This window comes from Triticum dicoccoides, chromosome 6B (assembly GCF_002162155.2).
Source record: "Triticum dicoccoides isolate Atlit2015 ecotype Zavitan chromosome 6B, WEW_v2.0, whole genome shotgun sequence".
Lineage (NCBI taxonomy): Eukaryota > Viridiplantae > Streptophyta > Magnoliopsida > Poales > Poaceae > Triticum > Triticum dicoccoides.
The window spans coordinates 658,551,272-658,566,416 of NC_041391.1; the positions used below are offsets into that span (position 1 = coordinate 658,551,272).

Sequence of the window (15,145 nt, forward strand, 5' to 3'; positions counted from 1 at the left end):
AAACCCCAACGCAGTTCACAAGTAGCAATCATCATACCGAATTATTACAAGTGGGTTTGGAAGAGCGTTAATTTTATGTGATAATGATCCCACTACTTTAGAGAATTATCAATCTTATGCATTATTTGATAAAAGTGGGTTGGAAGAGGTCATGACTTTAGTTGATGTTAATCCCACTATCCTGGAAGATTATAAAACTCGCATGCATGTGGATCATGGAGGGAAATACTTATCTCTAATGTACTGCACCTCCTCTCCTCTTCGAGGAAAATCCTAACACAGTTTTTAAGTAGTAGGCATCTTCAAAGCAGACCCTCAAACTGTCTGCAAACATTCTGACCAAGCTGTCTAGACGCAGTTTGCTATCTAGCGACATCTTGCATCGGTCCATGGATCAGTACGGACGTCTGTTTTGTTGCAAACTAGAAGCAAACTAGCGGGCTTTGCCGGAATACGGACACCAGCCATGTAGGACTCTGACACCCCGGCCCACCCATCCCCCTGGATCGTGAGTCTCCATCCTTCTCTCCTTTTGTGCATCCATATTCTTTCTCACCGCACCATCGTTCCACCATCTCGGCCGCTCGGTAAGCCCTTCCCAAGACTCCACAACCTCCACCACTAGACCTGGCCTCCATGCCACTTGTCCTCCGCTGCCGGTCCACATCTCTCATTCATCCACCGCGCACGTACCATCCGCCCCTATGGTAGTCACCATGCCCGATAAGTGTTTACTGAAATGACATGCTAATTTTGTTGTCCCTTGTTTGAAGCAATGGATGGAGTACATATTCGAGCACCACGTTGAGTCGTCCTATGACTCATGCGACAAGGACGACTACATGGATAAAATGGTGATGATGCAGGGGGGCCTTTGAAAGTGCAACTATCCCTAGGTGGTTTTGGTAATTCATAACAACATATAGCTCATTGAGCTAATGCTATTCCAAGACTATTATTTCAGGAAAGCTCAATGAATGGCATGGCATGGATGATGAAAGTGGATCCCTCAAAATATTAAGGACAAAGGATTGGCTCAAGCTCAAAATCTCAAGACTCTTCATTTTACATTTTAGTGATCCAAGATCACATTGAGTCTATAGGAAAAGCCAATACTATCAAGAAGGGATGAGGTGTTGCTTAATGAGCCTCTTGCTTCATGTGCTTAGTGATATGCTCCAAAACCCTCAACTACTTTCCCACATCCACAAATGACCTAAACCTAAAGCCAAAATCGGTCACACCGATTCTTTCTATCCGGCGCCACCGATTCCAAAAGTCATAGCCACTGCCACAAAACCTAAGCAAACCGGTCTTACCGATAGGGATCTCGGTCTCACCGAGATGGGGTTGCAATCTCTCTGTTTCCCTTCGTAACATTTTGGTCTAACCGAAGTGAGCAGTCAGTCCCACCGAGATCGCAATGTAAACTCTATGTTTCCTTTTTGTAACATTTCGGTCTCACCGAAAAGAGCAAATCGGTCCCATCGAGTTTACCCGACCAACTCTCTGGAAAGCTTATTACCAAATCGGTCTCACCGAGTTTGTGTAATCGGTCTCACCGAGATTACGTTATGCCCTAACCCTAACCGAATCGGCCTCACCGAGATGCATGTTAGTCCCACCGAAAATCACTAACGGTCACTTGGTTTACTAAATTGGTCCGACCGAGTTTAACGATTCAGTCCCACCGAGTTTGGTAAATTGTGTGTAACGGTTAGATTTTGTGTGGAGGCTATATATACCCCTCCACCTCCTCTTCATTCGTGGAGAGAGCCATCAGAACGAACCTACACTTCCAACTTACCATTTCTGAGAGAGAACCACCTACTCATGTGTTGAGGCCAAGATATTCCATTCCTACCATATGAATCTTGATCTCTAGCCTTCCCCAAGTTGCTTTCCACTCAAACCCTCTTTCCACCAGATCCAAATCCTATGAGAGAGAGTTGAGTGTTGGGGAGACTATCATTTGAAGCACAAGAGCAAGGAGTTCATCATCAATGCACCATTTGTTACTTCTTGGAGAGTGGTGTCTCCTAGATTGGCTAGGTGTCACTTGGGAGCCTCCGACAAGATTGTGGAGTTGAACCAAGGAGTTTGTAAGGGCAAGGAGATCGCCTACTTCATGAAGATCTACCGCTAGTGAGGAAAGTCCTTCGTGGGCGACGGCCATGGTGGGATAGACAAGTTGCTTCTTCGTGGACCCTTCGTGGGTGGAGCCCTCCGTGGACTCGCGCAGCCATTACCCTTCGTGGGTTGAAGTCTCCATCAACGTGGATGTACGATAGCACCACCTATCGGAACCACGCCAAAAACATCCGTGTCTCCAATTGCGTTTGAATCCTCCAAACCCTTCCCTTTACTTTCTTGCAAGTTGCATGATTTAATTTCCGCTGCCTATACACTCTTTGCATGCTTGCTTCAATTGTGTGATGATTGCTTGACTTGTCCTAAAATAGCTAAAATCCGCCAAACTCTAAAATTGGGAAAAGGTTAAGTTTTTATTGGTCAAGTAGTCTAATCACCCCCCTCTAGACATACTTCAAGGTCCTACAAGTGGTATCAGAGCATTGGTCTCCATTTGCTTTGATTTCCATAGCTTTTGGTGGTCATAGCCTTGGTTTCACAACCTAGAAGAGTATGGCGTCTAGCGAGGGAAATTATCACCGTAGAGGTCCTTACTTTGATGGTACTAATTTTGCTAGTTGGAAGCATAAGATGAAAATGCATATTCTTGGACATAACCCCGCCGTTTGGGCAATTATTTGTATTGGCTTGCAAGGTGAATTCTTCGATGGGAGAGAACCGAACCGTGAAGCTAATGCGGAAGAATTGAAGATGCTGCAATACAACGCTCAAGCATGTGACATCATCTTCAATGGATTGTGCCCCGAAGAATTCAACAAAATCAGCCGTCTTGAGAATGCAAAGGAAATTTGGGATACTTTGATTGATATGCATGAAGGTACTGAGTCCGTCAAGGAATCCAAGTTGGATGTGCTCCAAAGTCAGCTTGACAAGTTCAAAATGAAGGATGGTGAAGGTGTCGCTGAAATGTACTCTAGGCTTGCTCTTATCACAAATGAGATTGCCGGCTTAGGGAGTGAAGAGATGACCGACAAATTCATCATCAAGAAAATCCTAAGAGCATTGGATGGAAAGTATGATACCGTGTGCACATTGATCCAAATGATGCCAAACTACAAAGATCTCAAGCCAACGGAAGTCATTGGAAGGATTGTTGCTCATGAGATGTCACTCAAGGATAAGGAGGAACTTCACAACAAGTCAAGTGGTGCTTACAAAGCCTCAAGTGAATCCCCCACATCATCAAGTGAGAAACCAACCTTCAATGAAGAATTGAGCGTAATGGTGAAGAACTTCAACAAATTCTACAAAAGTAGAAGCAAAGAAAGAAGCTCCAAGTCAAGGTCTTACAATGACAAGAGATCTTCTAGTCGAGAGCGCAATTGCTACAATTGTGGGAGACCCGGACACTACTCCAATGAGTGTACGGCACCCTAAAAAAGAAGAAAAGATTCTCCAAGAAGAAGGAGCAAAAGAGAAGAATCACCACCAAGAGAGAGGAGGAGTAGAGATGATCGTTATGAACGAAGATCCTCACAGAGAAGTAAGGATTCGGAAATAAAGGACAAGTCATCAAGGAGCTACACAAAACGAAGACATCAAGCTCATGTTGGTGAATGGGTTTCCGACTCTGACTCTGACAATCACTCCGAGAGAAGCTATGACTCCGACTCCGAATATACTCAAGATGAAGGTGTTGCCGGTCTAGCACTTGTGTCAACCAACTCCTACGACATATTTGACTCACCAAATGAAGGTGTTGGAAGATGCTTCATGGCCAAAGGTCCAAAGGTAACACATCCCGAGTATGTTGATTTTAATAGTGATGAAGATGACTTGCTTGTGGATGATGATTTACTTGTTGACAACTCTAGTGATGAATACTATGATGAAACGTCAATTAATCATGCTAATCAAACGAATGAAAATGATAAGGAGAAAATTGAGCTTCTAACTAAAGAACTAAACACTCTTAAGTTGGCTCATGAAACTATATTCGAAGATCATCAAGAACTTTTAAGGGCTCATGAGAAGTTACGCTTGAAAAGCTCAACCTTGAGCAAGAGCATGAGTTCTTAAAGGCAATCAATGATGATCTCCGCAAGAAAATTTCTTCTTACATTGCCAAGCGTTTACTCTTATCTACTTACGTGCCTCAAGTCAAGTCTAGTAACAAGTACAAGAAAGATACTTCCTCTAGTAGTAACAATAATAATGTCAAATCCAATGTTGTTGCTTCTAGTAGTTCTCTTGATTCCACTAATGATTCTCTTAGCCAAGTTACACTTGAGCAAGAAAATAGTTTATTGAAGGGAATTATAGAGAAAGGTGTTTACAAGAGCCTTGCCGGGAGTAAGCAATTCGAGGAAACTGTACGCAAGCAAGGAAGGCACCGGAAGAATCAAGGTGTTGGTTTTGAACGAAAGTTCAACGCCAATGGAGTTGAGTGGGAAGAAGATCAATACCCCAAGACAAAGTTTGTTCCTCAACAAGAGAAGTATGATCCTACTTCCTTCAAGGGGACACAAGCTCAAGATGATCTTCCACCACAAGACCACAAGAACAAAGGCAAGGACAAGCTTCAAGAAGAGATTGATGCATTTGAAGAAGCACCTAAAGCCTCGTTCAGTTGGGTCCCCAAGACTACGTCAATTTCTACTTCATCAAGTACAACTACAACTCCAAGGATTCCCATCAAGATGATGTGGATCCCGAAGAAGAAGAACTAGAGAGTTCTTGAGGGTGACTCCACCAACATTCTTCACTCATATCATTTTGGCAAGAACAAGTGCAATCAACTTCCACATCTTGCACTAGTTCAAGGAGTCACAAACCCTCATGTTGGTAAGGCAAGGGACAAGGTAACCTAATGTTTTCATGGACATCATCTTGTGTGTGCATCACTCTATGTCTATGGATATTCTTGTTTGTTCCTTGTGGGACTAACCCATGTAGGCAAGTTGAAAGTGCAACTCACTCCAAAGGATTGCTCCAAATGATCTACATCAACATTGAGCATCTACATCTTCAACACCTACATGAAGTCATCATCGACAAAACCCAAGGTTAGTTCATCCCTCTAAGGGGGGATGTCACATCTAGGGGGAGCTTAACTCTAAGAATTGAGTCAAAGCAACTCTAATGGTGTGAACACATTAATGCATTATGTAAAAGTGGTAACCCCACTTGAGCTTAAACGATGAGTATGACCTATGATCAAATGTTCTCATTTGACTCCTAAGTCAATATACTCATATATAGATGACCTAGTCATCGCCAATTGCTTGATAGATGCTAAAATTGGTTGTGCATGCTTTGCCACATATTTCAATTGCCATCTTATTGTGTGAGCATGTTGGTGCATATTTTACTCATTCAAGGACATCCACTTGTTGTTTTGTTTGTTTGGATTCTTTTCTTTGTGCCAAGTGGATGGACAAGAATGCCTAAGAACCTTCTTTAGCTATCTATGCTTTTCTCGTCTCAAACTCTATTCATGCTACATCAGAAAATTTGATCAAGTCAGATTCGAACCACTCTGTGTGAGGAGCACTCGGAGTCCCCGATTCATCATAGACTTAAACTTCCAAAACCTCTTAGTGATTCTCGGTCTGACCGATCCTTCCATTTCGGTCCTACCGAGATCATCAAGTTGATCTGAGTTTTCAGTCTCGGTGCAACCGATTTGAACTTTTCGGTCTCACCGATTTGCTGTAACTGAACACAGTTATGCATCTCGGTGCCACCGAGTTGTTCCACTCGGTCACACCGACAGGGTCGAGCTATATATATAGCCCCGGGCAAAATTTTGGAAATTTCTCCGAAACCCTTCGCCCGCGCAACAGCTCGCTCTGCCATCATGGTCTCCTGATCGTCTCCTCGTCGCCAGCAGCCTCCTGTCGCTGGTCTCCGCCGCCGTCAACGGATTTCGTCCCCGCCGTTGCCGCCGTAGCAATTCCACCACCAAGTTAGGGTCTGGACTTAATCTTTGTGCTATCCACGTCTGATTCCTGGCACATTGTTTTCATATTGATTCTTGCCACGATTGAAACTCTTCTATCCAGCCAAAGTAGTTCATAGATTAGATGTGATTCAAATTTTCAGGGTTAGGTTTCCGCCGAAACCATCTCGGACCCACCGAGTTGAAAAACTCGGTCTCACCGATTTGGCTTATGCCATTGCACTAGTTACTCTCGGTCTGACCGAGACTTACTAATCGGTGCAACCGATTTGAGGATTCTGTGAAACCCTAGCAGTCTCGGTACCACCGAACTAAAACTCGGTCCAACCGAGATCATCAGTTTAGGTTCCAAAACTGCTTCGGTATCACCGAGTTTAAAAATCGGTGGATCCGAAATGATTTCTATGGAAAACTAAGACTGAACTTTTGAGTCATTCTTTTGCAAAAACCTCTGCATTTTGTGATGCTCATCTTTTCTATCTCATTTATAACTCTTCACAGGGTCAGCAGTCAGCTTTTGCAGTATGTCTGATCAAAGTGACAGCCAGAACAGGTCAGAAGAGCAGATGGACTTGAGTGAGGGCACTCGTCCGTCAACTTCAGATGAAGGGAGCAGAAGTACTCCTAGCAATGTGCCTAAGGCTGCAACTAGGCAAAGGAGGAAAATAACTTCAGATTCAGAGGATGAAGATTACAAAGCTGAGGAAGATGAGGCTACTTCCAAGAAAGTGGTGCTCAAGAAGGAATATGGCTCAGCAAAGAATACAAAGCCAGGCATGAAGACCAAAAGGCCTGCAGGAAGACAACCAATGTCCAAGGCCAGAGCATCAACTCAACTGCCTAAAAGTCCTGATCCCAAAGAGCCAGCTGCTGAAGGAAAAAAGAGGAAGGAAAGGGTAAAGAAGACCATGGCCAAAATTGTTGGTCAACCTTCCATGATGGAAGAGGAAGAGCTTGCTGCACCAGCTCCAAAGGCAGCTAAGCTTATGGGAGATGCAATCAGATCAGGGGCTGCAACATCCAAGCCCAAGGAATCACCCAAAGCTGCCTCCAAGGCCAAGCAAGTTCCAAAGAGGAATACTAGGAGTATTCCAGCTGCTGAGAAGAACAAGGCCCTAGTGCCCAATGTTGCTGAAGATTCAGAAGAAGAAGGACAGGTTCTAAGAAAGCTCAAGCCCAAGATACCAGACCACAATGATGCCCATCCTGTGGCTGAGGACATGAGAATCAGGAAGGATTCAGGGCTGAGACTATGGAGAATGGAAGATCCATATGCTTCAAGAAGAAGAACTGCTGTTGACTACAGGTTCCACACAAAGGAACAACAGGACTTCTATGAAACAATTCTGTTGGACAAGAAGCCCATAGTCTGTGACATGAGGTGGGTTGACTGGAAACTCATCAAGAAAAATGAACAACACTATCCTGGAGTGCAAGACAACTTTGTTGCTTGTGGAGTTGCAGAATTTGTTGGACAGAAGTTCACCAACTGGAATGATGAGCTTATCATGCAGTTCTACTCCATAGCACACTTTTACCCAGATGGAAGAATAGTTTGGATGTCTGAAGGTACAAGGTACCAGTCCACTATTGAAGAATGGGCAAGTCTGATCAATGCCCCCAAGGAGAATGAGGATGACCTAGACATTTATGCAAAGAAGAAGTTGGGTCATAATTCAATGGCTCACATGTACAAGGAAATTCCAGACAAGGCATTAGAGACTCACAAGTTTGGATCAGTTCACTTTCTGCTGTCAGGGTTGCCAACCATAAATTGGATTCTAAGGCACACCTTGTTGCCCAAGTCTAGTGACCATAACATGATCAGAGGGCATGCCATCAACATGTTGCATGTGTTTGATGTGCCACAGAAGTTCAAAGTCATGAGCCTGATCATTGAAACAATCAAGAGGACTGCAGCAGATCAGAAGAAGAGCTGTGGATATGCACCTCAGATTCAAGAATTGATAAACTCAAAGATGGGCACAGGACAATATTAGTTGGATAAGGAACACTTTCCACTTTATCCAGACTTTGAGGACAATGAGGTTGTCATGAATGAAGATGATCCACAATCAGTTCAAGCTCAGGAGAAGAAGGAGAAGGCAAAGAGGGAGAAGGCTGCCAAGATGCCAACTCAAGAGGAGGCATCTGAATATTTCTTGAAAACCAAACAGGAGCATCTTGGTTACTTGATAGCATCATCTCTGAGGATTGAGAAGGGGTTGGCCACCCTAACTCAAAACCAGGAGAGCCTGGAAAGAATCATGGAACAAAAATTCTATGATCTAGATGTCAAGCTAACTGAGATTCAGTCAGTTGTGGAGCAGCTGCAGGATGACATGCAGGAGAGGAAGGGCAAGACTACCACCAATGTGTTTCCCAGAGTGCCCAGAGCCCAGAGGTCAGTTGCAGTGCCAGTGACAGACACTAGAGCAACAACTTCAGCATCAGCCACTGCCCCTACAGTTCCAGTGCAACCAGCTCCAGCACCAACTCCTCCAGCTCCATCCACTTCAACTGAAGCCTTTATCCAAGGATCCATCTCTACACCACCACCAGAAGATCAAGCCTGAGAGTCGATCTAGCACTATGCATTTTCTATGAACTTTTTGGTAACTTGTTGCCAAAGGGGGAGAAAAATGTATAGATCATAGGCTTCGAGAGAGAGAGTGTTGCTTTTGTTCTCTCTTGCTTTATTTGGTGGTTTTTCAATCTTTGTTTGCTTTTGGTTGAGATACTATGCTTGCGAGACATTGATGATCATGTGTTTGATCATAAGCTACACTTATGCATGCTTGATATTATCCTATCTATCTTATGTGATCACTCACTATGCTTGGTGATGAGTGCATGTGTTCATTGTTTATTATTTTAAGCGCTCCACCAAGATGTATGTGACATGGAAGAGTAACCCATGAGCCTAATTCATTGTGCATTTGCAGTCCAAAGAAAATCTAAAACTATGCACAAATTTAGGGGGAGCTCTTGCTTATCACATACTTCTCAAAGCGACGATGTTATTTAAATTTTATTATCATTTTTCGAAGCTTTGATCTATATGTTGTCATCAATTACCAAAAAGGGGGAGATTGAAAGTGCAACTATCCCTAGGTGGCTTTGGTAATTCATAACAACATATAGCTCATTGAGCTAATGCTATTCCAAGACTATTATTTCAGGAAAGCTCAATGAATGGCATGGCATGGATGATGAAAGTGGATCCCTCAAAATACTAAGTACAAAGGATTGGCTCAAGCTCAAAAGCTCAAGACTCTTCATTTTACATTTTAGTGATCCAAGATCACATAAGGTCTATAGGAAAAGCCAATACTATCAAGAAGGGATGAGGTGTTGCTTAATGAGCCTCTTGCTTCATGTGCTTAGTGATATGCTCCAAAACCCTCAACTACTTTCCCACATCCACAAATGACCTAAACCTAAAGCCAAAATTGGTCACACCGATTCTTTCTATCCGGCGCCACTGATTCCAAAATTCATAGCCACTGCCACAAACCCTAAGCAAATCGGTCTTACCGATAGGGATCTCGGTCTCACCGAGATGGGGTTGCAATCTCTCTGTTTCCCTTCGTAATGTTTAGGTCTAACCGAAGTGAGCGATCGGTCCCACCGAGATTGCAGTGTAAACTCTCTGTTTCCTTTTTGTAACATTTTGGTCTCACCGAAAAGAGCAAATCGGTCCCACCAAGTTTACCTGACCAACTCTCTGGAAAGCTTATTACCAAATCGGTCTCACCGAGTTTGTGTAATCGGTCTCACCGAGATTACGTTATGCCCTAACCCTAACCGAATCGGCCTCACCGAGACGCATGTCAGTCCCATCGAAAATCACTAACGGTCACTAGGTTTACTAAATCGGTCCGACCGAGTTTAACGATTTGGTCCCACCGAGTTTGGTAAATTGTGTGTAACGGTTAGATTTTGTGTGGAGGCTATATATACCCCTCCACCTCCTCTTCATTCGTGGAGAGAGCCATCAGAACGAACCTACACTTCCAACTTACCATTTCTGAGAGAGAACCACCTACTCATGTGTTGAGGCCAAGATATTCCATTCCTGCCATATGAATCTTGATCTCTAGCCTTCCCCAAGTTGCTTCCCACTCAAACCCTCTTTCCACCAGATCCAAATCCTATGAGAGAGAGTTGAGTGTTGGGGAGACTATCATTTGAAGCACAAGAGCAAGGAGTTCATCATCAACGCACCATTTGTTACTTCTTGGAGAGTGGTGTCTCCTAGATTGGCTAGGTGTCACTTGGGAGCCTCCGACAAGATTGTGGAGTTGAACCAAGGAGTTTGTAAGGGCAAGGTGATCGCCTACTTCGTGAAGATCTACCGCTAGTGAGGCAAGTCCTTCGTGGGCGACGGCCATGGTGGGATAGACAAGGTTGCTTCTTCGTGGACCCTTCGTGGGTGGAGCCCTCCGTGGACTCGCGCAACCGTTACCCTTCGTGGGTTGAAGTCTCCATCAACGTGGATGTACGATAGCACCACCTACCGGAACCACGCAAAAAACATTCGTGTCTCCAATTGCGTTTGAATCCTCCAAACCCTTCCCTTTACTTTCTTGCAAGTTGCATGCTTTAATTTCCGCTGCCTATACACTCTTTGCATGCTTGCTTGAATTGTGTGATGATTGCTTGACTTGTCCTAAAATAGCTAAAATCTGCCAAACTCTAAAATTGGGAAAAGTTTAAGTTTTTATTGGTCAAGTAGTCTAATCACCCCCCTCTAGACATACTTCAAGGTCCTACAGCCTTGCAGACACGAAGTGTGGGAAGAGCATGTTCTCAATTTCAAGGAATTGATCAAAGGTCATCCCGTGCTCAATGGAACAAGGCACATAGCCATTTGGTGCTGACGGGAGACTACATTGCCCCCGATGCCCTATCCGCTGACGATTTTCTCAAGTGCTTTCGGGTTGCAAAACAATGTCGTTGATCTTCTCTGTCATGGCATCCAGTCCTATGATGACTACCTCATCTTGAAGAAGGATGTCGTAGGAAGGATTGGATTTCTTTGGTTACCAGAAGTGCAGGACCGCTGATTCATGGGAGGAATACCTCCGGATGTGTGAGAGCACATGTGGAGATTCCATGGTCAGATTTTCTACTGCCGTGGTCGAGGTGTTTGGACCTCAGTACTTCAGAGAACAATCTGCCACGGAAACCGAGAGGCTCTCGACAATGTTCGAAGCAAGAGGGTGGCCAAGTTTGCTCGAATCTCTTGAGCTAATGCATTGGAGATAGAAGAACTATCCAGAAGCTCTACGAGTTCAATATCAGGGTCATGTTAAGAATCCCACCATCATTCTTGAAGCAGTTGCATAACATGATCTCTGGATTTGGCACGCTTTCTTTGGTATGCCCGGGTCTCACTATGGCATCAGTGTGCTGCAGTGATCTCTATTGTTTGCTAGACTGACTGAAGGGACAACTCCCTTCTTGCAAATATATTATCAATGGGCATGAATATAACATGGGCTACTACTTGGTAGATGATATCTATCCTCCATGGGCTACCTTTGTCAAGACCATTCTGAGCCACTTGGTCAGAAAATGTCTCACTTTGCCCAAAGACAAGAATAAGCTAGAGAAGATGTTAAGGGGGCATTTGGAGTTCTCGAAACCCGTTTTACAGTTTTTCGTGGACCTGCTAAACAATGGGGTAAGGCCTTGTGGGAGGTGATGACATGTTGTGTGATCATGCATAACATGACCGTGGAAGATGAGGGTGAAGATGCTACCACAACTCTTGAATTTGAGAACATGGGTGGTCTTATCTAACTTGTAGATTAGAATTCTACCACGCTTGATGAGTTTGTTCAAATGCATCAACAAATTCGGCATCGAGGAACTCATGAGCAACTCAAGAAAAATTTAATTGAGTATCTGTGGGTGGTTAAAGGGGACTACTAGACATATATGTCACTTGAATTCAAGTTTGAACTACTTTAATATGAAAACTTTGTTTGGTGTAATATTTAGATTAGAACTACTGCCGCATTTTACTATTTTCAATAATCTACAATTTGATACCCAGTTTTGAGCCGACGGACTTTTAGAAAATAGACATATGCTTGTAGCTAGCTTTGGGTGGCCGGTTTCTGTATTACTGTGTGTGGACTGGTCCCACTAATCCGTGGGCTGATACAGTGTCGGATTTTAGGGTCGGCGTGCCCTTAACCTCCCCCTCGTCCCTAATCTCTTGCAACTGTTGATTTTCTCTAAAAATTAGTGAGCTATCTGGAAGGGAAACATCTTTTTTGCCGGGACACAGAAGAAACATCTCTGAATTTTTGTTGTCCAAGTTGCAAACTTTATGCCGCGATTTTAGATGTAGAGAGAAGAGGAGGACTGAACACATCCGAATAAATCAAGGTAAATGCAGTGTAGTGCGAGTGAACTTACAAAACCGGAGCGGAGGATCCTGGATCCACTGCAACAAGGACTACTTGGGACGGGGATTTTTCCTTCATAACTCGTTCTTCTGGATGCTGCTTCACATGAAGTGGAACAGCGGAACGAACGGGCCTCCTCAAAAAGAAATGAATCTCCAGCAAGAGAAATGTGGCTTCCATGATGTACTCATAAGGTACGGGCCATGGTGTAGTGCATGATTGAGAGTAGTTGCGCAATAAATTAGTCATCTTTCGAACGTAAACTCCACATGTACTATGAAATAAATGCATGTTTCCTGTACCTGTGGTTTTTTCTTCGTATGGGTTTATTAGTCACCCTCGCACTTTGATCAAATTTTATCTGTAAATTTAACTAATAAAATATGAGTTTTGTGTAGAAAAATAATACCTTTGGAAAGTTCTTTTGAATACGATTCCAGTGTTCTAATATTTGTGACGTATAACTTATATTTGGTAGTCAAATATATCATCAAAGTTTGATCTAATATAACAGACGGGTCTATAAACCCGGATGAAGAAAATATACCTATGTATAGCAACGGTGATTGTCCGCCTCGTGCATGTAGCAACCATAGTGACCAATCTCTCTCCACGTCCCTCTCTGATGGTCCAATCAACATTGGACCCCATGATTAATGTGATGTTGTTGGTCTTATTTTTTTACATAGTACAGTCGAAGTCGCTCAAACATACAAGCATACACTCACTCCTATAAACACACATGCGCACACACTATCACTATGAGCACCTAGATTAAGCCGGCACATCATTTTGAGGTCGACGAAGTCATCACGAACGCATTCGTAATCGACGGGAACGTCTTCTTCCACTGAACGCACAATATTGAAAGGGCTGAAATAAATTCAGAAAAATATGAGCACCAACGTCAAATAAAGTCTGACACTTGAACTCTATTCGGCTGAGGATACCACTGTCCTCATAACCATCCAACCACAGGTTAATTTGTTTTTTCTTTCTTTTAAGGATACATAATTTGTCTGATGAGATTGATTTTACAACACTTGCCGCGTTAATTAACAAGCTCGAGAAAAACACATCAGATGAACGAGTAATAAGTGGGCAGGCAACATAAAACAAGAAATGCAAATTGACCATAGCTCAGATGGTTATGTTTCTTGTGGTGGAACCAACTCATTAGAATTTAAGTCCTTGACTTAGTATCGGCGGTCGCATTTTTCTGAATTTATTTCAGGCCTCCAGGTGATGTGCATTCAGTGGGAGAAGATGTACGGAGGTGCTCGTAGGGACTGGATGTATGTGCATGCCTTTTATAAAGATGAGTGTACATTTTTTAGAATGAAGGCTCACGAAGAGCCCGACTTTGAATTAACAAAGCCAACAACCGACCAGGATTACAACTCGACATAACAACCACACAACTCACCAAGAAAAAGAAAAAGAAAACAAAAAAGACGGCAAGATACAACGACGCCAGGGAGCAGCTCACGGACCTAGCATACAACAGGCTAAAGAAGATCAACAATGAGCACCTAGCTTGGGGATGACAAGGCCCTCCTGCACACACAAAGTCTAGGAATAGGAGAATGCCGGCGCAGAAGAGGAAGAACAGACGCCGCCGAGCAGGCCAGCCGTCGCTAAAACACCAGGGCCCAGTGAAATACACTACCATCCAGATCCATCGTCGAAGAAGGCCCCTGCCTCCTCGCCTGGCTCGAAAGGCGCCACATCGTCGACATATGTACATGTTCACCCTAGAACCTGGATGGACGACATCGATGGAGACCACAGGAGCGGAAGCAGGCAGTCCCGTCTTGTCGCCAACTTCTCACCTGGAGCAGAACATCGCCGAAATCCAGACACCCGAGCACACAAAAGACAAGCTGCCAGGATGAAGAAAGAGCAACAGCCAGGACCAAGATCAAAATGATAAGCTTTGGCTCTACGGCTCGCTGGAGTGACACCAACAAAAGGGATCCCTATCCCCTCCTGTATGGGAACCACGGGCACCGGACAGGGGCACTACAGGAGCATGGAGAGCACCCAACCATCATGGTCCCTCACCAGGAGGGCATCGCCACCACTGGAGAAACACTATCACCGCCGACACCCACCACACACATCTCAGCAAAGTCCAACAACCATCCTTGTTCCCTAAGCGGCGCCTTCAGGAAGGATACGACGCCAAGGGCGCCGCCGCCGCCCAACAAAGTTGGGGTTTTCACCCGGGAAGCCAAGGGGAAGGGGACGGGGGCAATATACCTAATGGCGCCTCCAGGAAGGTGAGTGGCGGCCGCGGGCGTCACCGCCGTCGAAGCCGGCATAGCTGGCTTGGGATTTCTCCCGGTCGAATGCACCCGTCACCGGCACCCACCCAGCGGAGGAATGGCGTCCATGACGAGGCAAGCCAGAGCTGGGGGGTGAGGGTCCGCCAAATCAGCAGCGGAAGGGAGAAGGCGGCCAGATATGGCGACATCGGAGCAGAGGCCGCCGCCGCGCCCTGGCTCGCATCCACCACAGAGCTCGCCACCCGCACGGCCGAGATCTGCGACTCGCGCCCGCGCCACCTTGCGCCGAGGTCCGATGGCGCCCCACCAGCCGGGGCCGCAGCCCCGGATCCTGAGGCTCCCCGCGAGCAAGACAGGGCAGCAGCGAGAGGCCCCGCCGCCAC

The 15,145-nt window shown here is 44.9% G+C and overlaps 1 protein-coding gene across 2 annotated transcripts in view; it reads right to left on the reverse strand.

Moving 5' to 3' along the window:
- LOC119325899 (amino acid transporter AVT1A-like) overlaps positions 1–12,637 on the reverse strand; it is a 32,686-nt gene extending 20,049 nt beyond the window's left edge. For both annotated transcript variants that reach the window (XM_037599621.1, XM_037599622.1), the window contains exon 1: positions 12,485–12,637. In XM_037599621.1, coding sequence (XP_037455518.1) covers positions 12,485–12,552 — 68 coding nt within the window. In that variant the 5' untranslated portion in view covers positions 12,553–12,637. The remainder of the gene's footprint in view (positions 1–12,484) is intronic.
- Between the last annotated feature and the right edge of the window lie 2,508 nt (positions 12,638–15,145).